At 37.8% G+C, this 23,915-nt stretch overlaps 2 protein-coding genes across 5 annotated transcripts in view; one reads left to right on the top strand and one right to left on the bottom strand.

Annotated features, from left to right (window-relative positions):
- Positions 1-645: 645 nt before the first annotated feature.
- Positions 646-23,915, bottom strand: part of LOC129717999 (uncharacterized) — a 47,440-nt gene continuing 24,170 nt past the window's right edge. Inside the window, exons 2-5 of one of the 4 annotated variants that reach the window (XM_055668371.1) lie at positions 11,902-12,104; positions 2,064-2,188; positions 1,697-2,002; positions 646-1,643 (exon numbers count right to left, since the gene is read on the bottom strand). In XM_055668371.1, the coding sequence (XP_055524346.1) occupies positions 1,185-1,643; positions 1,697-2,002; positions 2,064-2,102 (804 nt within the window). In that variant the 5' untranslated portion in view covers positions 2,103-2,188; positions 11,902-12,104 and the 3' untranslated portion in view covers positions 646-1,184. Of the gene's footprint in view, positions 1,644-1,696; positions 2,003-2,063; positions 2,189-2,854; positions 3,076-11,901; positions 12,105-23,915 lie in introns of those variants that run through there. The other 3 variants (XM_055668372.1, XM_055668373.1, XM_055668370.1) reach the window with 3 other exon arrangements.
- LOC129718000 (peritrophin-1-like) lies at positions 17,207-18,042 on the top strand. Its single transcript, XM_055668374.1, has 2 exons — positions 17,207-17,312; positions 17,379-18,042. Exons 1-2 carry the CDS (start codon positions 17,306-17,308, stop codon positions 17,786-17,788), a joined length of 417 nt encoding a protein of 138 aa, XP_055524349.1. The 5' UTR covers positions 17,207-17,305; the 3' UTR covers positions 17,789-18,042.

The following is a 23,915-nucleotide window of genomic DNA, read 5'->3' as shown; positions in this document are numbered from 1 at the left end:
ATCAATTAGTATTAGAAAAAGCAGGAATTTTTTAAATTAAAACCCCCTATTGGCAATACTTGACAGGAGAAACGAGGCTCGGCATGTAGAGCAGTAGTAAGCGTGTTATAAACGGAAGGGTAAAAACCATATCACACACAAGCACGGATAAATAAAGGGCATGCCACTTCTCAATAGCGGTATTGCTAAGAATAGAAGTGTGGGATTCAGCAGACACCCGGGCATATCTCACAATAGATCAAAGATTCTGGTGGCAGTAAGGAAATCTATATAGGAAGATTTTTTAAATTTATGGTGTTTCGGCTTGCAGTCTTCTCTTAAAAGATCAAAACAGAAGTTTGTCTACTGTCCTACGTTTCGGCTGAGTGTATTTAGCCTTCTTCCGGGAATTACTGTATAAAACATTTTAACAATTTAGTGTGAGGAGTGTATAGGCGTTGCGTGTACTTACTAGGTTTCTGTCTATCGTCATTAACTGTAATATTTCTACGTGTAAGCGTCCTGTTATGTACATCAAAGGTGTTTGATTGTTCTATGTGCTAATGAAAAATAAACTTTTTTGTATGGTTTTTAAAGTTCACTATACTTTACTGCTTCGGCGTGTTGTCACTACTCTTGTGGGTATTACTGTAATCTAGTTTATGCTGTTTACTATCTGTTGCTGTTTGTTTCTGTGTTTTTTGTTTGTTTTATGATTTGATTTGTTCATCAAAATGAGCATCTACTAGAGCTCTCAGCTGAAAAAATAAATTAAATGTAGAATAAATGAAAAAATCGCACGAATGGAACATAACGTGCGTAGAACTCGTGCATATGTTATAACCTGTGCTCTCCTTTATATCATGACTCATCCCAGCCCGCTATTATTACATCTGACATGTAACTTCAGCACTCAAAACAAATTCTGCGTGGTCCGCGAGCTCGGTGGAGCAACGATGTGCGGTGCCCGGGGCGAAACTGTTTGAAATGGAAAATAATTGACAGACTGTTGTTATTGGTTCGTTTCATTCTGAAGCTTATTTTTTTTGTAGTCTGTGGCGCGCACTTCGTTGAAACCAATTAAATGATAATCCAAATTTCTTTAATTCCATGGCTTGGATTCAGGAATGATGTGATACTGGTTCTTAGGTTTAGACGTAATTGAAAGCGTGAGTCGCTCGTAAATATATATTTTTGGATATTCACTATTGTATCTTGATAGGAATTTTTTGAGCTTTCCGTAGCTGGAGTTTACCCAATCCGATCGCGGCCAGTTGTGTTAAATTATTCGAACAAAGCTCGAGCAAATTGCGCCGTGCGCTGACTTGCACGATCCGCTGGTCCGATTCAACACCCCTCAGGATCCGTTGTGCAAGTTCACGTTCGGTAAGATTGAGGTTAAATGTAAGATTCGTGCTAGCCGGGGTTGACCTCGTCGGTACCCGCGTTAGATCATACTGATCGCAGAAGATGGTCGATAGATGAATGCTCTCCGGGTCTCCAGCACAGGGTGACACTTGAGATGAGCGGGAAATGCTTTTAACGAGATCATGGTATTCAGACTGAGTATCGTGGAGGGCTTTGGCACCGCTAAAGGTATTTTTGATGGAAACAATTCGCCCTCCACCGTTTCGGAGCATCGCAGGGACTAAACCGGTTAGCATCTGAAAATGGATTAATTTTAGCATTTACAGTGATTATAGGGAATAGAACTTACATTCACAAACCCCAGAATATCACCGGACGATTGACTTACGAATGGTTCCTCTTCTTCTGCAGCATTTTCTATGGGGGCAACTTGATGTATTATAAAATTGATGCGATCACATTGTTCGTTCAAGTAGGTTGCTAACTTTTCAACCCGTTGCCTCTGGGTAAAATTACAGTCAAACACTTTCACCGCTCTATTCAAGTGCAACTCAGTCAATTGAGCACCGGTCGAGACGTACGCCACTTGGCAGTGGTGAGTTTCGACCAGTTCCTCGCAAAGGGCCTCCGACAGCGGTTTATTCCCGTTCGTAACCTGAAAGGGAACAGTGTCATGAATTGCTCGTTTCTAAAGGGCATGGTGTTGCGTTTCCCACTAGAACCGATTGTTTGTACAATGTTTTTCGGCTGGACATTTTTCTTCCGGTGGAAATTGTGCAATGAGGGTCAGTCTACTGCTAGAGCGAGTAATTTCCTAGGTTGGTTAGATTTCATGTCGTTTCTGGAAAAACAAAGCAAAAAGAAAAGATTGATCAATTTATTTTGAATTTTAAATAAATGTTGATTTTTTAGAAAAAACTAACTGTTTTTGCGAACTTTTGCCCCCCGTTACTCTGTATTCGCCAACAAAGTTTTCTTCAATTCATATCATAATACCTGATTTCGATCGAATTTGATTTTAAAATTTCCCAATCAATTATACGTCAGACATGTTGGATTGCAGATAGCATTGCTGTGAAGTTTTTTTCCCTTGTAAATCTAGTTTCTGTATTCGTCTGGTATATTATCTACCGGTGCACTGCTTAATCGAAATCGATAAGTAACCGTGTGAAGCAGTAAAAAGGTATAAATGATGTGCTCTCAAGAATCTAATCCATATTCCTGAAGCAAACTCTCTTCGAAGACCTCCTGTCGGAATCGGTTTAAACATGAAAGGTGAGTTTTTTTTTAATGAAACAAGTTAAGCTTTTAAGGTGAATCGGGACGGTGGCTTTATTTTGTACAATTTTCAGGTTAGGTTTCATGTCACTTGACGATTTTGAGCGTAAAAATCTCAGCTTCCATTTAATAAATAGGGCCCGAATTGCTACTCTATGCATGCGTCGGTAGTGCAAACAATCAATCAAAGTTTTACACTTGTAATCTTAATGATTTTCGAGAAAATTACCTTGTAAAATTTGGACAAAATTCGAGCACGGAGTTTCACCTTAATCACATCCCATCTATTTACTCAGGATATTTTCTGCTGTTAGTACTTCTCGGCATGGCCGCCGCCAGCCTAAGGAAGGTCGGGATTTCGGCAGCCGATGACGTTGAGATTGAATGCCCGGCAGACTCCGATCCGGACAATCCTACTCACATTCGGCACCCAACGCAGTGTAATATCTTCTTCATTTGCATTGACGGAGAGCCAGTGGAACAAATCTGCCCAGACGGAACATACTTTGATATAGTAACGGAGACCTGCGAAGAGAGCGTGTTCTGTCCATATGATCACCAGTGATTTTAGCCTGTTTATAAATTAAGAGTTGCAAACAATACGGCAAGTTTTATTTGAAGAATCTATGATTGCATTGCAATACGAACGGTAAATTTGAACTCGGAATTTTCTTAGTTACTATTTTAAATGTTTCGATGAAGTTCATATTTAATGGATGGAATTTTTCTTTGCTTTGTGAATATTTTTGGGCAAAACTTTATAAAACATGGAATTTGAATAGCACCTTTTATAAATTTATTTTTACTTTTCAACCTTTATTCGTATTTTCTGTTTATTCGCTATAAGGAGGAAAAGGGATATTTCTCCGTTGAACATTTCCAATGTTTGCAGTTAATGTGTTTTCGTTGTTTTGCCTCTGCAATAAGAAGAATTAGTTTTAAACTAAGATCAAGTTTCTTCTATTGCGGTGACTATTTCTATTAACCTTCATATTCTTACTCAACAAACAAGAGCACCAATAGTCAGGGAACTGAAATTTGTCTTATGAATTATCTAGCACATTTAAACCACAATGAAAATAACAACTTGATTTTTTTAGTCAAATCACATGCAATGTACTATATGCGGGTAAAGTGGAATTATCATAGGAAATTTGGCGGGGGTGAAGATTCGCCGACATGGGTCCAAATTTTATCACACGTTCTCACAAAAAGAACACATATCAAGATAAACAGACTAAACATTTTTGTAAAACAAACAGTAAGGGCAATCATATGCTGTTTTTTAACCAATGACCTGTTCAATTTAACTATTCTTAGGGCAATGCCCTGAAAATAAAATTCAAAATTGAAGTGTTTAGTTACTTTTCAGCCAATTTTATCACTTATCTTTTCCGTTCATGTACGCTTGGGTAATTCTTACGCTCCCGTAAAGCGAAACGCGGTGAACAAGCAAATGATGATAATTTCATCTTTTGACAAATCAAATATCAACTAGAACTTTATTCTTAAGACAAATAACGAAATTAGATCCAGAAGGTAATCTTTGTATAACGGGTCTCTTTCGTCGAACGTGTCTGGTGGGAGCACACCGACTAAGGGATCGCGTAAGCGATAGGGATATTGGTATGTCGCTAATATTCTCTGCAAGTGAACACTCTCTCTCAGTCGCTAGAAATATCTCTCACATGGTAGTGTGTGTAGTTGATTCAGGTGTTCTAGAAACGAGACACAATAGTAGAGGGCATACGATATTGGTCTTAGATAAAAAAAACCGTTCCAGATGATTGTGGTTCGAACTAGTAAGCTTCCTCATATCATTGCCAGAATTGGAACAAATGAATACTAACTTTTCTAACTCTATCAGAATATATAATGTAATATTCTAGTAAAGCAGGAAAAATCTTCGAACAAATATTTCAATTGAAAATGAAAGACTAAATTGAATCCAATTTACTTTTTACGGTGCACTAAAAAATCATTATTCTATTCGTCTGCCCTGTAGTACTACACTGAAGACTAAACAACGATATTTTTTTAAAGGGGGGATTTGTTTGTAGCTTAAGTATTTATGATAAATATTAGTAAATAATGAGTATGTGTGTCCAATCACAAATGGTGACTTCTCAACACTGTTAGAAATTTGTAATTTTAATTTTTACTTCGCAATTGGGACTTATCATTGCACAATGGTCCAGAAGCCAAATTTAGGGGAAAATTTGGGTCTAGAGCTCTATAGCAACATTTTAGAGAAAAACTTCCTACTACAAAGTTGTAACATATGATAAAGCGCTCATCGAAAAATTATCAAAAATTAGGGTGACCAACATTTTCGATGCAATCATGTGTCTAACATTTTTATCTTTGTAGATAGAAAAAAAATTTGTTCTACAATGTTATAGCTCGATTGATTCTAAGTTACTTTGTAGAAAAAAGTTTTTCTCTATCTTTGAAAACAACCGATTTATATTGAAAAAAACATATTTTACGCTCCAACTTTTTTATTTCAAGTTTCATCTCAAAACTGTCTTTGAACGACTTTTAGAGCTTTTGAAGAGAAACAATTTGCAATGCTGGAATCGTGAATATCTCAATTTTACTCGAAGTTATTAATATTTTTCATCAAAAAATATGCGTTTTTCATTTGTTTGTCACTCTTTTTGAGGCAAACATGAAAAATATCTCTTGGTCTCATTTTGAAGAACAAACCTGACTCTATAAATGGAGTAACTTTTAGAAATACGTTTTTTTTAAATGTGACTAAATTCAATTTAAAAACAAGCCGAAAATTTCAATAATTTTATACATTATGCATATAAAAGCACCCATATTTATTTTTTGGTATTTTTTCTTATAACTAGACGTAATTACCTTTAATTAGACCCAAAAAGATCAAAAATCGATCAACTGGTTCCAAAGTTATGAATTTTTTTTTAAATTAAATACATCGAACACAGTCGTTTTTTATGGTCACCCTATTTCGAAGTTGGTCTCGCAAAGTGCTACAATTGTGCTCAAAATCGCAGAGATGCATCTATGTTGAAAATAATCTAACCCGTATTGTTTCGTTGGGTTGTCAAGGGAACCAGCTCCGAAATAGGGTTACCATAAAAAACGGCTATATTCGATGTATTTTATTTAAAAAAATTCATAACTTTTGAACCAGTTGATCGATTTTCGATCTTTTTGGGTCAAATTCAAGGTAATTACGTCTAGTTATAAGAAAAAATACCAAAAAATAAATGCTTTTATATACATAATGTATAAAATTATTGAAATTTTCGTCTTGTTTTTTAATTTAAATTTACTCAAATTAAAAATTAACATATTTCTAAAAGTTCCTTCATTTATAGAGTCAAGTATTCCCTTAAAAATGAGACCAAGAGATATTTTTTATGTTTGCCCCAAAATGCTACAAAGATAAAAAAGTTAGATACTTGATTGCATCGAAAATGTTAGTCACCCTAGTTTTTGATAATTTTTCAATGAGCGCTTTATCATATGTAACAACTTTGTCGAAGAAAGTTTTTCTCTAAAATGTTGCTATAGAGCTCTAGACCCAAGTTTCCCCCTAAATTTGGTTTCTGGACCATTGTGCATTGGCAATTTACGTAACACAATTTATGCGAGAACTCGAGGAGTTTTTAGAAAACTTCAATGGCAGAACAACTTATCCAGCTAATCTGCACCAGAACCACGTGAAACCTTTGTAAATTTAAATATATATTAAGAGAATAAATTCTTAAAGTAAATAAATTTAAATTTATTAAAATTTAGGAGAATAAATTATATTATATTATTATATTAAGAGAATAAATAAATTCTCGGCAAAATAGTTCAATTTAGGAAGTGGTCTATTCAAGGTAGCTCTACCTCATAAATTGCTAATTATGTTAAGAGAAATTGAATTAATCTAACAGGTGGTCCACCAGGGTTGTTAGTCTCGCTCGTAAGCAACATGCAACACCCCATATGAGGTTCTCGGTGCTACCGCTATCACACACTAGAGAATTCTCCATTCAAACTATTTCCCGTTCTTTTTCACTTTCTTTCTTGCTCCCATTCTCTCTCGAGATCATATGCACACACTCACATCTACTTTACTCGTGTGTACTCATATGTACCTACTCCCCTACTCGCGAGACCGAGCAGCCGAAGACAATTGTTTCGAGATGCTTTGCAATGGTTGCAAAGGGACAAAAAAATAATAGGGTGTCGGAATCAGGCTCGACGATGACGCAACTCAACTTCGTCTTCAATCCGATTTGATATCAACTTCGTTTTGTTTCGCTCTCCTTCTCACTGAGCACAAAACAAGCGTCTTTCACTCGGTTCATTTTTTTTCGTCGTTTCTTCTTCGGTGTTTTTGTATCGTCGGTTCAGATTGAACTGCTAGAACTGAGGCTTCAAGGCAGCAACGAAGAAAGCAGATTCGAGCAAATTTTGCTTCAATTGACGATTTAAAATTTATCGTCAACTGCATGATGACGATGAACCGAAGCAAGTTATTCGCTTTGACCTGTGAGGTAAGGACAAGCATGTTGGGTGCTGTGATTGATGTATTTGGTCGCAGGCTTTGCAAATCGTTGCGTGGAGCATTTTACACGCTACATGTTACACGTTTCATGTCACACATTATACATTATATGTTACACGTTACATATTACATGTCTCATTAGGTCCCGTTTCGTTTACTTTCAAATCATACGTAACATGTTACAAATCGCATATATCAGTTTTAAAGCATAATTTTCCTAGCCCTTATGCCTGCTCCTATATGTCTAAGGGCACGTAAATACTAGCGCGGTCTGCACTGTGAAGGCGACTCACCCTATCGCTGGTTAATGTACTACTTAGGGCTGTACAATAACCCACGGCAAGGCGAACAGTCTTTGCAACGCAAGCCGCGCCAGTATGTCCACGGCCTAAAACGCAACAGCAGCATCAACGCTTTGTACGAAGTAATTTACCCTCATCCATCCAAGTGACGATTTCATTGAAGCTGACTATAGTCGCTTCAGTTGGATAATGAAGACGAAGAAATTCATTTTGAGCAAATTTTTCGTCAGTTGAAGTTGTTTTTTACTTCATCCGAAAGACGGAAGGCAAAGCAGAACGCAAAAGATTACACATGCAACAGTCGTGTGGAATATGAAGGTGTTCATCTTCTCTTCGGCAAGCGCCAGCAGAACTGAGTTTACGAAGATTTAGTAGCAGCGAGTGTCTCCCAGATGGTCTCGAGGTACGATGCTGGCCTAACAAGCCAGTCGTCGTAGGTTCGAGTCTCGTCTCGGGAGAGACTGTTAGTGTCAGTAGGATCGTAGCGCTAGCCCCGCAATTTTTCTGTACACTAAATAGTCGGCTGCGAAGTCTGTGTATAAATAAACAGAAGGTCAAGTTCCGAATCGGAATGTAGCACCAAGGCTTTGCTTTTCTAGTAGCAGCGAGTGAGACGAAGGGGTTGCGTGCATGGTAGGGAAATGTACTGGTACGCTACAGTATTCACACGACAGTAGCAAGATTTTTGTAATTACCACTGTGGAATGAAACACTACGCGACAGTAGCCGCTACCGAAGTTTCATACGATCTGCTTTACGTCTTGCTTTTTGTCACGATTTCAATATGAACAACAATTCTCTCGCTCACTTCTCTTTACATTGTTGTCATTGTATAGACAATATCTGGCTCGTGTGTTATTGACTGTAGCTGTCTGTGCTATTTATTGCATTTATTACTAATTGAAGTGGAATCAATTTACTTAGCATCGATTTTTATTTGGGTCCGAGGACGGTAATTAACCCATTATGGACCGGGTGTTCGGTTTTCCGAACAGTACTTTAGAAATTTTTCACTAATAACTGAGATAAGATAAGAACATTCCGTCTTCTGTATATGATAGCTGGAAATGTTGGCTACAACAAAAATGTGCTGGACACCCCTCCCCAACCATCCCGTAGGGTGGCTAGCGTTTCGCGCAGATGTGTGCAAAAACACAATTTTTCATTATAATTTTTAAAACTGAAAAAAAAGTAGAAGCTATTGATATTGATATATTCTAGTTACTAATGGATGACTCTTACTTTGTACCATTTATCAATACTCTACGAGCATTGCAACGCGCGTGCCCCTTGATCGAAAATGACTGTTCGTTTTTCCGAACAGTGGTCCTATAGGTGTTCACTTTGTTTACGTACTGTCAAACGCAGTTAGTTAAAGTTTATTTTATAGTGCGTCAACTACTATTGTTTCATGTGGACTGAATCTGTATTGAAGCTATCGTAAGTATCAGTTTCATGTCTTTTGATTACTTTGCTCTAAGTGTATCTATAGTGAATTCGATCTTCATGTTTAGAAAACAAGATGAATCGACGCCGCGCATTGACGATGCATGAAGTTTTCGCTATACTGGAGGAAGAGAGTGATGATGAAGAAACTTTAGCTATTCAACGGGCATCTGAAGTAAATGTGGTATATATTCCCCTCCCGTTGATTTTAGATATTAGACAACACTTTCCAGCTAGAGCTCACGATGAAAAATCAAGAAGATGAAGGCATTGTCATAAACCCACAATATTCATTTGTAAAAAATGTAATGTTTATGTACATCCCAAATGTTTTCAAGCTCTTGAACCACATAATTAATAAATTTCAATGAAATCATATGATTCAGGATTCATTGATTTGTTATCACACATTGGCCCATTGTTCGGAAAAACGAACAGTGAAATACTCGGTTGTGGAAAGTGGGAAAATTTTTTCTTCACCATTTTTTTCTTGATGAGAACAATACAAGCCTGTGTTGTGAAAATCGCGTTGGAGTATAATCAGGATCTAGGTCCGGTCCATAATGGGTTAAATTTGTAAGATTCATGCTTTTATTGTCCTGCTTTTGCCTAAATATGCCTAATTTGGATAAGATTTTCGCTACAACGAACTATTTTTGAATGAAAAAATTTAGAAGTTGTGACTCAAATCTTCTAGTGTACACGATTGATGATATTTTTCGGCAGTACATATTTAGAAATTATTTATTTTCCATTTTATTACTGTGCTAAACTGTCGCATGATTGCTAATTATTGTCATTCGCACAATGTGACAGTCGAGATATCGAAGCGGCCGGAGATCGGCACAAAAAAGAATCGTTAACCATCCGTGTTAGCTTCTAGTCACACGATTCTCCCAAATAGAGAAGCGTATAGTTTAACGCTGCTGTCGCAGTCTGCAAGAGAGGCAACAGTACTTTTCGATACGGTGTCATGCAAAAATGTCAACTGTGCGACACACTGGTTGCGTGTTCTCCTTTTGGTGCTTCATTCGACGACGTTGAGGCCTGGTCGGAATACTTCAGCAGCGGTTTGTTTCGGCTGGTTTTGCATAAGACTGCTGTAAAAAACTTACCGAAGCAGTCCGATACCCTACATGTGCCAGTATGCGACACATTACATATTCTTCGCCCCACTGTCGGGTGTAGGTGCATGAAGCAAAACCGGATAGATGAAGAAAGCGTTTTCGTTCTCGAGCACAGTTTTTCAAGCACTCCTCTTAGTCGAGCAATTTCAGTCGAGTACTCCTACTCGCTAGCAGGAACTCGCGTACTCTCTTACAGTCGCTGAGTAGCAATAAGCAAGATCTCTCTGCGTGTCGGTGCGCGTTTGCTGCTACTCAGGTGAATGCATGAAGAATAAAGAGTATCTCGAAAGCGTGTGTGCGAAAGACTTGAGAAGCTTAGAAAATGTCTCGTTCTCAAGCAGCTTTCTCGCTCGCTTTGCAACGCTGTGGTCCACTGTAGGTTTATGAAGTAAAGAGGTCCACTATAGGTTAATTTACTCTACCAGAAAACTTTTATCGGGAAACATCTTATCCAAACTCCATCAGAATCACGAGAAACATTTGTAAATAATAATTGGATGGACCGCTTCCTTTAGTGGACCAGCCTGATGAAAAACACTTCTCTTAATATTAATTGAAATGTATAAGCGTTTCTCGTGATTCTGATGCAGATTACTTAAATAAGATGTTTCCCGATGGAAGTTTTCTGGTGATTCCTCGAGTTTTCGCATGAACTGAGTTAATCTGACCGAAGTGGTTCACCCAATTTTGTTCTAACCTGAATGGGTGGTTCATTTATCAAGTGATCCATAATAGGACAAAAGGGGATACAGCGGTGCCAGTGAAATTATGAAAACACGAAGAAAATACTCAATTTAATACTTAACACATTTATCATCGAACTAAGCTAAACTTTCGAGTGTAGCTTGAAAAAGCAGCTTGACCCCAACTAATGCTTGTTTTGAACAGCAAGAGTCAATCGATGACCGGTTAAACAACGCAGCGAGCTGGAAACAAACTAATATTTTGAAGAACTTAATGCGCACCACCACAAAACTGGCAACGAAATTTTAGAGAACCACTTCAATGAGCGCTTTGTATGGAGACTTTCTCGAAGCATTGAACCGTATCTTTAAAATGTCGTTTTTATTCACTAGCAGGCAAGAGACTTTTCTGTAGACTTTGAGAGCCAAAGTCGATCGCAATTTTCGATAGAAAGATATAGTTGATTTTTGTTATAAGAAGACCAGTCTTTAATAATGTATTTATTTTTAACACATTTATGTTATATTGAATTTTGACGTAGAATTACGTCTCACAACAACGTAGGGGTGCTAACGTTTTATCAATTCCTCCTCTGTTTTCGCGACAACCCTGTTGGAGTAGATCTTACACTTCAAGTTTCCCCAGAAATTATCGATGAGACGTAGCTGGGAGAAGTCCCAACTTCCTTACCATAGGATATGCAGATGATCTATCTCTTCCAATGATTGCTTGAAGCAGTGGGCCACCCAGCCAACAATTTGGTCCGTATATTTCAGTTGTTGTTGAGATATAAGCACCCTTGTACAATCTGATGAGGTTGTATATAACGTTCTATATGAGCTTATAAGTACCAAAGTGGAGGCAATATACGTACCAAAATGGTTCGCGCAGTTAAAAATATACAACTTTTGATTCCATTTTTTACAATTCTATAACAATTACCTTTTGCATAAAATCTGAGGTATGAACAACTCTGTTTGCTACTTAGTACAATTTTCTATCTAATTCAAGCATACATACAATTCCGTTCCACTCGTATTATAGTTCTACCACGATGCTCTACGAACTTAAACGCAGCAGTGTGTAACCTGAACTGCGAATATATTTTGCATTACACACAATCTAAATTTTCCAAATAATAAAATAAACATAAAATTTTTTTATTGATAACTATACGTACCATTAACTTACATTCTTTGGTATGTATTAATTATTGGGGTTGGATGCGGCATTTTTCTTTATTATATTTTACAAGGCTGTGTTCAGCCTCGAACCCCCAACGTTCCAATCACTGCTCTTGTTCCCTATCCTCAGAGTCCTTTCACGATGCTGCATGTCAACGAGTTTTATCTAGTACTGTTGAACGCCTCAAATCGTATGAACCTGCAAATCGTATATAATGTCACTTATTGTTTTCAATGTTGACCTAAATCTATTTATAGACTCGGATGTCAATGTGTAACTCAATATTGTCTCATATACGAAGGAATAATAACATGCGATCTGTATCGACTTACTTTTTAACTGTTAGGTGATTCAAGCAATTGCAATCAACAAATATTAAAAATCTTTTAAGGCGTTCCCCATGTTTGTGTGAAACCCGACTGTATGTGCCATTTTTTTGGGTGATTTTTCTTTTAGTCAAAACTGCGTTCATGATTTATACCCAATTCTTCAAATCTTTAAGGAACTAGATTTTAAAAACCAGAGTTATTGAAACATATTTAATTTAAATTAAATTTGACATAAAAATGGTATCACTCTATACTATTCAACGATTTCGTGTTTCATAATAGACGATTTTAACTGTCACGAAAAAGTAAATTGTAAACAATTCATTATACAATCTCCTTACAACTGTTTTCAAGGAATATGAATATCAACGTGGATCATATAAATTAGAAATCCAACAATTTTGCACTGCAATTAGATTTAGCACTGTAGACAACTCTACTGCGATGAAACCTGATTTTTTGTGTGCATTTATACGAGGAACAATATGCAGTCATATATCACGGACTGTACGATCCATATATGATGAAAGATAACTTGAACTGGTTATATCATGAACTTTATACAATTTCGATTGAAACTGGATGTTTGTACGATTTTGTATTGTCATTTTTATACGATTTCTAGTTATCTGGGCAACGCTTAAGCCGGCCGAAACAAGAAGGTGTCTTCGCTCTTATGGCATTTCTTGAATAACGACGCAACTTCCGGGAGGCAAGAGGGGCTTTGACATTCCCTTTTCGCTGATTGTCAGCTACAGCAGCACTTTCTTGGGTACTTGACGTGTGAAATGAACTTCCCCTCGGAGCTCTCTTCTTTCGCGGGGAAAGTAGAATACGAAATGCCCTGCCTGTCGTTGCCATCCAGGGTGAGATAGGTCTCGTCGTCCATCACCACCTCCACGTCGCGATTTGCCGGGAAAGTTGACTTGACCATCTCATTCAGCCGCTGCCGCTGTGTCATTGCCTGCAGCCTTGTAACCAGTGGCTGTAACGCATGTTTGCAAGATAATTTTACACTGTTTGACCGGTTGCACCGACCTTCCGACCAGGTGCACCAGGCGACTTTCCCTCCAGTCTTCTTCTCCAGCATCCTTTGGAGCTTCTCATTGTTCTGGGTCGTCGGCCATCCGGAACCGGGTTTTCTTTCGATGCTCTTATTGTTGTCCAATAGTGCCAAGTTGCCGATAGATGCCGGAACGTGTGCATCCGGCATCCACAATTTGTCGCGGAGGTGTACGGTTCTTTAACGTGCACTTTTCTGAACGGAATAGCTCCACTGTTTTTGCCATCACAATTAGATTTTGACTGATAGAGCTGTCAATTTTTTTTCTGCTGATTCATGGGTCGGTATGATTGATGCTGCATGGGTAGTTTTGTCAGTGCGTGTGAAGCTAAACTCATGAAAAATCGACAAACGTGTAACCGTTGTTATAATTTGTCTCTAGTTGAGGAACTGTACACAATCAGCGACATATAACCCTGAGGGGGTGGGTATAATGGAAGAAGCAGAAAAAGGGAAGCAAATGGTGGATGGTAAAAGAAAGCCAATCAAAAAATGAAAAACCACTGAACATACAGAAGTACAGCGGCGCTCGTATGAGAAGCAAGTGAGTAAATACTTTGAAAAATTCGAATGTAGCAAAATCAGTACAGTAAGCCGGGGGGAGATTGTGCCATACAAACCCATTGTCAGTCATCTCATGGCGATCACAAGCCCAAACTTTCTTGAATCAGTTTCCTCAAATACTTAACCAAGAAAGACTACTCTTCAGACCTGGAAGAGATGGCTGACAAGTCACGGGCTGGATGGCACAATCTCATCCCGGCTGATGGCAGCGAATATTCGATAGAGGAAGGAAAGGTGCATTCAGGTAAAGAATACCATTCCGCTTTAGTTACCTGCTAACAGTTGATGTCCGAATAGGACCTTTTTATTCTTACGCCAAATGAATATTTTATTCGTTGGTCATTTTCTCACTTCAATTCACTTAGCCTAATCGTAAGGGAGTTTCGGGCAACGACGAGCTTGATGAATCCTCGATTTATTGTTGTTGTTTTGCCCGTTCGAGTGCACAACGATACGCCCACCGAAAGAATAACTTTTATTATAAATATATGAAAGCCAGTATGCAGAAATTTAGTCTTTATTGTATTACCGATCACTCTAGTAAGAAGATGATTTGCTGAGCACTAGACCGACAAGTAGTAAAGAGTTGCGGAAAGTCGCATCGCAACAGGCGGCGAATTCAAATATCTAAATTTTGTCGAATGAACCGAATATGAAAAATATGAAATAACAGTACCAATTAGTAGATGCTTATTTACATTATTGACATAAAGTTAATAGCATGGCTTACGTAAGATTTCGATATAAAATAATACATATCATATTTTTTTACTGACCGGATTAGCACTGGAAATTGACACGGGTTGACACTAAGATTTATTTTAATTCGAGAGAAGTAAATGTTGTTTTAGTCATTTTCGATTGCAGTTTCGGAAATTGGCAACCCTGCTAGTGATTGTAGATCATCAGCGCAAGATTTTGGATCTCCCGTTCATGTGGGAAGCCCTGTCATATAGGCAAGCCCCTAGCTTTGTGAAAACAAAAACCAACCGTCCTCTCAAGGATAACCACAGTCACTTTACAAAACGTATGAGAACAAATTGTTACAAAATTGGCATATCGTCATTTTCGTTCAAAACTGGTAAAACCCATAATCAATAATTTCGAGGAAAACGGCTTAAAAATTGGCGTGGGAATTATTGTTCACATTTCCAAGAAAATCTGAAGCTTCCTATTCTCATTTTTCTTGGGTTTATTCAGTATTACGGCGTTTCAAGATATGCAATAGGTGAATCATGAACCATGCAGTGAAAAGATTCAAATCAAACTTCAATATATGCAAAGAAATAATATCCTATTGTAGTGCTGTAAATAAAATTACGTTTAACGTGAAATGTTTTGCCGAGCGGCAGAAAAATGTCAACTACTTCACAATCAAATAATTTGGAGTGTTTAGAAGCGCGATTCGTGTTTGGCAATAGGGGCATCCTGCAATTTGGTTTATTTCTCGTCATTGCAGTTTGCTTTTTGCATGACGTGTGGAATGTCTATCATTTTTTTTTTGTTATCTCGGCAGCATTTTATAATCATTTTTCGAACTTTAGCTTCCTGAAGTGGCGTGAAGTGAAGTGGCGTTCTACCTGAAACTGTGTTCCAGCAACCTTCAACATTGTTTTAGAATCATTTATGAACGTTACCATGGGTTTTCAACATATCTAAAACCTTTGCAAGCCTAACATCCTTCTAGTAAGAACCAATAAATTGTGTGTGAAACCTATAATGGACGCTGTACACAGGTAAAGTTAGCCGGTGATGACTCAGAAGTTCATAATAAAAAAATCTTCGGATTTTGTAAATGACTCAGATTTTCTACACTAATTTCAATGATCATAGAAGCATTCTACTGGAAAAATACAGCAATTGTCAAATATTTATTGTGAATAGTGTTGTTACTAAACAAATAAGACTCGAAAATGGTTCTTTTTTAAACTTATTTACTAATGATATTTCCTTGATAATATCATTGAAATTTTTCGTATATCACCATAAGAACTTGATTGATTGAAACTGGTGAATATCTGAATGTACCTACTTGAAAAAAATGGTCAGCTAGTGATACATTTTTGGACTGCTAAGTTTATATTTAAACACATTAAGCATAACATCTGATTTGAATCGGATTGGATTTTATAATTCACAATCAATTGTGCGTCAAACATGTTAAATTGCAGGTAGGGTGCCATGTAGGTTTTTTACCTTTTTAAATTTAGTTTACATTTTTTTTTGTGAGACGTATTATCTACTGATGCACCGCTTAATCGAAGTCGATAAGATTCGTTTGATTGGACGTATGAAGCGGTTAAATGGTATAAATGATGTGCTTCCAAGAGTCCAATCTGTATTTCAGAAGCAAACTCTCTTCGACGACATCCTGTTCGGAAAAGGCTTTAACATGAAAAGTAAGTTTTTTTTTTATAAAAATATCGTTTAAAGTTTATACTACATTCAATATATTTGATCAGGTTATTTGCTGCTATTAGTACTAGTCGGTATGGCCACCGTCAGCATCGCTGATGTTGAGATTGAATGCCCGGAGGACTCCGATCCGGACAATCCGACTCACATTCGCCACCCAACGCAGTGCAATATCTACTTCGTGTGCATTGACGGCGAGCCAGTGGAACACGTGTGCCCAGAAGACAGTTACTTTAATCAGATAACGGAGGAATGTGACGCAGCGGAGAACGTCTTCTGTCCATTTGGTCATCAGTGATTTTTAGTTTGATAATAAAATGATAATATTATCATCATTATCATTATCATGCTATTTAGCAAAATATATGTGGTAAAATTTTTTGGAGCACTTGAAGACCCAATTATCGTGCAGCAATAAAATTAAGTTGTGAATTTTCTCAGTTTCGAATTTTTCTGTTTTCTACTCTTCTTCTACTTCTACTTTTGTATCGCTAAATATTTTTATATTCGGGAATATCTGATACATTTGACATGCGATACTTTCTTCAATATTTTTTTATAAATATATATTGAGCGTGTGCATTGAGATTATACAGGGTTTTCCCATTTGTTTCTAATATCTCTTATCTTTACATACTCGTATTAGCAGGAACGGTTATGGGCAATGTTAGGGTGGTTGCTCACAATGAGGGTACAACCATTTTACAGGGAAGTTGTAACTTCATGACCGCAAAACTGCAACAAACTGGATATTAATTAACTTTCGTTATTTAGAGAATTAGTCATCATATTTTCATCGTCTTATCAAATAAATACAGACACTTTTGAATAGTATTCCTAATGTGACCGCGACGTTCGATAAGTTATCGTGCAGTCCAGTAAAGATATCCGTCTACCGATAACAGTAATCCATCTGACGTGAAAGTTTGACTTGTTTAGCATATATATATAATGCTAGAGATCGACACTAATTTGCTATTTCGAAGGTGACACTCGAGTCGGGACTTTCCAGCAAGTGGCACCTGAAAATGATAAGTGAGCTAGTGATAACATTTTACAGAGAACATTCGAAGGCTTTTCATCATATACATTACCTTTCAGAATATATTCTATTTTCGGCACTAGTTGGACTGGCTGCGGCTGGCACCAGCAGCATCTGCCCATCGGAAGGAACTCGAAAATTAGCGATACCTCGATTGACGACTCGCTACGTGACGTGTATCGATGGAATCCCGTCCGTGAGTACATGCGAATCGGGAACCCAATTCGACGCTAGCTACGAACAGTGTGTCGTGATCTCAACGGTAGAAAAAGCAGCAGATGTTGAGATCGTATGTCCTGAAACGGACACCCCGGAGGAACCAATCTATGTTGCACATCCGGGCAGATGTTATGTATACTTTATCTGCGTAAATAATGTGCCACATGAACAGATATGTCCAGACGGAACATACTTTAACCCTGCTGTGAATACGTGTGACCTTCCGGAAAAGGTTGATTGTGAAAGTTAAATTTTATGAGCCATGCATTTAATAGAAAAAAGACTGTGGTTAACACAAAAGTCTAAACAAACTCGTATTAACTCGAATTGAACTCAATCAGAAGATTCCCGAACAAACGTTGAAATAAAACACAGCTGAAAGGGCCACGGATAATGCTTTGCGATTGAAAAACCAGTTACAAATTTAGAACTTGATTCATTCAAAATTCATCCATTAAAGCAGTGAAACCTTTCCATTGGTAATAAAACATCCCACTATTGCAATTCCTAATCTCATTATCGCTATGGAATGGAAATGATGCTGTTTTCAATCAAAAAAAAATATTTCATTACTTTTGTCAAACAATCAACCTTACAGAAAAATTGTTGCATTCGTGTTTTAGCCCTGGTTTATTATAACTGCAACCAACAAGCCGAGGTAAAAAGGTTATATGAGCTTTATTCTAAGGTTGCATTAAAGTATTTATAACAACTCACTGCGCAGTGGAGAACGTCTCACAATATTTACCTACCTCAGAAGACCGCGAAAGAATAAGGTTAGTAAACGATGCAAAAATAAATGAAATACCATCAATAAATCGATTATCGTCACCACCCCGGCAGGTATATTTTGATTTCTCCCCAGACCAATCTGTCCAATCTGCAGAATCACTTCGTGCAAATAATTTCAACGAGAGCTGCTGACCCGTCATTTGAAGCTGCGGTGTGAGTCGAAAGGCCAAACAAAGCGGCTTGGCAAATGACTTGGGTCTTTTAATCTATTCACTACGTAAAATACGACAAACAGGTAGGTATATAATTATTGGCTTTAGCCTATGGCTTAGCGAGATGGTTTCGGAAGGTGAGCGTGGGTCATCTTGAGTTGAGTGCTTGGCAACTATGCACACCAACAACACCGACAGGGGGTTAATGAACTTTATTACCCACGCGATGAAGTTTATTTTATTAGATAAATTTCACTGAACGGGCGGTTGAATAATATTCATAAATATTGAGTGGAATATTCTTGACACCGGTTATAATAATCATAAAGAATGCAAATTCATTCTCAATCTGGATCTCAAGTTCCTTAACTAAAATTACTGGTCGTTAAAAAGAAAGTTCGCACCACCGAAAAAGTCACAAAACAACCTTGTTGGTCATTTACCGTCTGTTTGAATGGATTGTTGTATTATTCCGTTCGATCAGAATTGGGATACGAGGCGAACATGTTACGAATTTCCGCATGTCCATTTAGTGGACAACTTTCACAGATGCGCTTTCGTACTACAGGTATTGACTGCACTTCTAGACATGCGTAGGTAGTCGGCATGGCCCTGAAACCCTCAAACGAATCGGTCGTCGTCGTTTATCTCGAAAAAAAGTGAACGGGTAATACTTTCAAGGGACAGTGTCTTGCCCTTCGCGAACCCGAATGTTAAGGATAAACCTTCCTTCTTCGTATAGGTAAACTGGGTTGTTTCCATTCCAATCTTTCAAAGATAAATTTATTAAAATTCCAACTCAGTTGTCGCATTTATTTTATATTATGATGCAACATTGCATTTGAAAATTATCAATAACATTGTAAGATACGATCGAAATATGCTATTCATTTTAATTTTGATTTTTGTGCCACAAATATTCCATTGTCTTGAAATTTAATTAATCATGCCGAAAAGTGCAACCTTATCATTAACCTACTGCGCCTTAAGTATTAAGTGTGCTGTATCCAGGGAAGACTAGCCGTTCATTTTTAGTCTGCATCAATGACGAATTATCAGCTCATGTGATTTCACGGTCAAGTTTCGGAATGGTGAGTTGATGATCCCGCCCATAGTAAGTGTGCAGTGAAAGTTGTCAGGTTTAGTTTTGTTTGGTATAAGTTCTCCCGTCTACTCAGTGAAGGAGAATCTTGTGGCGTATCCGACATTCGTTCCGTTTCATGGCTTCGAATGAATGCTTTAAGATGAAAAGTTCGTTTGATGAAGAACCTCAATTACATCTAGCATCTGACGATGGAAAAAATCAAATGCTATTCTGTGCATTATTGTAGTTGATTGCGAATGATTGATATCGATTGTAAGTAAAAAGAATTCGATTAGCAAATAAACAGCAAAGCCAAAATACGCTAAGTATGTATTCTGAAACTGCGAACCTTTTTTGATTTTTCAATGTAGAACAAGTTTAGCAATTATTAATATTTAGATTTAGAATAAGCAGTTTTAGAGTTAATAGAAATGTGTGTACGATTTTTTTCAATCTATCAATGAATAACTTCTAAATGCATTTGTTTTCATGATATTTCTAACTCAAATTTTAAAAATTATAAAATGAAATACAAGTGAAAAATATAGAGGTGATCGAAGTAGGCCGTGGCCGGATTTGGACGTCAAAATTTTCGCTCGCGTGATATTTTGGACGAAAATTTGTTTAATAGGATAGTGCGTGTAAGTTACAGGTGTTATTGCGAAGTGGGTTTATTCGGGAATGTTTGTTGTGTTGTGCTTGATGCGGAATATTCACTTAAGTTCCGTGAAGAATCATTGATGAACTGGCTGAATTGGCATATGGAATGGTACTACGCCACCGTAGTCTGCAGCGGGTTCTGTATTACTTCTCATGACTGTGTGGTTTGAATCTGACAACAAGGCTAGCTGGATAATGTGTGCGGTTTTGTTCTACGTGTGATTTTGGTGAAAAAGTTGTTTTCTTATTAGTGTAATTGGTCAAGTTTTTCGGTTCAGGTTCTACTGCTGCCCGGGAATGTGCAAAAAGAAGCCAGCGGATCGTCATGAAGCAGATAAGTGGCATTTTTATTCATAGTGTTTTTGAAATGCTTTGTTTTTTGTTTGTTTTGAAATCGCACTTGGAAGGAATTGAAGAGGGGTCGAAAAAGATCGTTTTTGGGATTGCGTCTTGGGCTAACTAAAGAGCGCTCGAAGCGCCATCAACATCCAGATAGAGGAGCATTGTTATTAAGAAATGTCAGGTGAATGAGGTTCCGAAAGTCATAAGAAGTACTCGAAGCAAAGATAATTTCGTAGTTAGCGTCAAATGATATGATTCGTTATGCACGGAGGGGGAATGTCATCGTTAACATTTTGAGTGATATTTGTCGATGATTGACAACTTGAATTCAGGCGCATATGTGGGAGAAAGTCGTCCATGGCAGTCCTATTGAGGAAGTCGTATACAAACGTGAACTGTTTTACAATTCAGTTTCACACCGTTTCACTTGCGATGTGCCCGTTCAGGAGGGTCGGGTTCCGAGTCGAAATGTGGCACCAAGGCTTTGCTTTTTTCGATTTTCCTATGTTGCATATAACTTTAAGCCGCGACCCAAATTCTCATGATTTAAGGGGTTATATACCTTTTTGGTCGAGAAAAATGAGGAAATTTGAATCTATTTTTAAGCGCATAGCATCATTTTCATTGCATCAAAGGGGTATTTTTCTGAAAGTACAGTTTATCAACAACAAAAAAATACGTTCGATTTTGAGGACTATGGTGCAGTAATGATAGCCAAAATCTTATGCTTCACTTTTTCGATTTTTATAGCTTTTGGGCAAATTTTTTTTTTTTATTCTCGTTTATTTTCCGTCGGTCTAGTTCCGCCACTGTTGTGGCCAATCACCGACGCCCAGGGAGGCGACTCCACACCCAGGATCCTAACTCACGACCCGTTTATTAACGGACCGGCGCCAACGGCTTTACTTCCTCATGCGATGGAAGGCGTGATCCCAGAGATTTTTCGCCTCAGAAAATCTCCCGGTGTCGGCTAGGATTAAATCTAGACCAGTTGGGTTGGTTGTGAGTGGATCACGCCACCTCACAACCATCGACACCTATGTCGGCGGTGGGATTCGAACCCAGGCGTCGAGCGTGGTTGACGGAGACGTTACCAACCACACTAGGCCCCCGCTCCTTTTTGGGCAGATGTTTTATATAATACGTTCCAATTATGACTGGTTCGGCATTTTGTTAATAAACTTGAGACTATATATTGGTCAATATGGATAACTTCGTTTTTAAATTATTAAGGCTTTGCATGCATAAAACTTTGCCAATTTTTCTATTAAATAGGTAACATTCACATCGAAATGTCGTATCCCCGAGCGTCTGCGTCGGTAGAAGGAAAAATAGCGGTCGTCCGTAATGCTTCGGTGTAAACCGCGTTTCCGGTTCGGGAGAGTTTTGCTCATATGAACGTTTTCGAATTTAAGTGATTTCGCGGAGTTTACCCAGATGCTTTTTCATGTCTCACCGAAGATTTCGTTCGGTCGATAAATATCGTGACTAACGAAAACGCGATGTAAACCTTCCAAAGAATCGCGGCCAACGTGTACTCGAGATTAACAAATAGCTGGTTGCTACAAGTGGTAAAGGCTACTTCACGCGCGTCGTACGCAGAGGATCTCGGTGTTTGGCAAGAAAGATACTCATGGTTCGTTTCCGTAATAAGCGCGCATCATTTTTATATTCCGTTTTTCAGGTGTGTTTTTCGCGGGATCGTTTTTTTTAGAGCAGACGAAGTGAATACGAGAGACGTCGTTAGTCGATCTGTTATATAGAAAATATCCGGTTGACCGAACCTAGAGAGACTCCGTGTTTATACATTTCAAGTGGCATATTTTTAGATAGATCAACAACGCGCAATAGCTTTCGGTATAAAGAGGATCACCTTACGAGGAGATATCCGATCATTTGGAGTTGTCTCGATTCAGTCAAAGATCCAGTATCCTTGCGTACGATTTATTGTTGCGGTGTTACATTTTCAAACTGAATAAGTTCGAATCGCATTATGAATATCGTGGCGGATGTAATGAACTCAATGGCGCGACACTTGTTGTAAAGAACCCGACGCTCGAAATCAGCGCATCGTTCACCAAAACGAACCCTGCTGTATACCTTGCCCTTTCTCCAACATCCCAGTGATTTCTCGTGGAAGTGCAGAGGTGTTCTCGGCTTCCATAAAGCGAGTATCACGTCAACATTTTCCTATACAAACTCCTTCTTTGACCTGCATTCGGATGCGGCCGGCGCTGGTATTGCCTGATTAATATATTAAGGTCACCAGATTTTACACATTGAGGATGCATGTTGGCCCCAAGCATCATCTATTGGTTCTCTGTGTAATTACTGCTGATCTGGCAATAACGGAGTAGCAACCGCGGGCGGTCAATCATGCTCATGCTCATGCTCATTATAAAATGAAATACAAGTGAAAAATATAAGAAATAAATTCATATAATATAAGTGAGAAAGGAGAGTGTGAGAGAAAAAAAGAGATAATTTATAACTGTAAAGAGAAACTGAGAGCAAAAAAAGTGGTCTATCTGAGTCTGAGAATAACTGAAAAAGATAGACTGATAGGAAGAGGGACAGACAGAGAGACTTTAAGTGAGATAGAAAGAAAAACGGAGCTTAACTAAAAGACTAAGAGAGGGGGTACATACAGCAACACCAGAGAACACCGTTATATTTATTCTCAAATTCTGTCCAAACCTGTCGGCAAAATTTAAGATATATCACGGTGCCCCGCTGGACCATTATTATAAAAAAAAATTGTCCATCAAATCCAAGTATAGGGGTCAATTCTTGAGGTCATTTAACACCTCTGGTTAAATTTTTGAAAAAATCCACCGACTGGATCTCGAGAAATCTCAATTTTAGTGTGTTAGTTAATAAATTTCGAAATAATCCGTATTCGATTCATGCAATATCATTGAAATTCATCCAAAAACTTGCCCAAATCATTTTATGCCAAAATATACTTGTTGGTGTTGCTACAATTATGATAATTCACCACTGAATTAACTCTCCTAATTGGCTTAAGTGTGTTATTTGTATGGCTTAGTGGCTCTAGTTTAATTGAAATGTTACGTTCTGTGAATTGAATGGGAAAAAAATAATTTAAACTTGTTGTGTTTCATACAAACCCACACATAAACACACACAAACACGCACTCACATACACACACAAATATTCACACACGTATACATATATATTACACACAAATTTTGAAAATTATGTATTATATTTTCCTAATTAGACAGAGTTATTCAAAAAAATATATATAATAAGAGAATTTAGTCTCTTTTTTCTGTGTATCGAATATTACGATTTTTTTAAACAATTGCATTTCGCAGGGAGT

This window comes from Wyeomyia smithii, chromosome 1, assembly GCF_029784165.1.
Source record: "Wyeomyia smithii strain HCP4-BCI-WySm-NY-G18 chromosome 1, ASM2978416v1, whole genome shotgun sequence".
Taxonomy (NCBI): domain Eukaryota; kingdom Metazoa; phylum Arthropoda; class Insecta; order Diptera; family Culicidae; genus Wyeomyia; species Wyeomyia smithii.
This window is presented reverse-complemented; position numbering and strand designations above follow the sequence as displayed.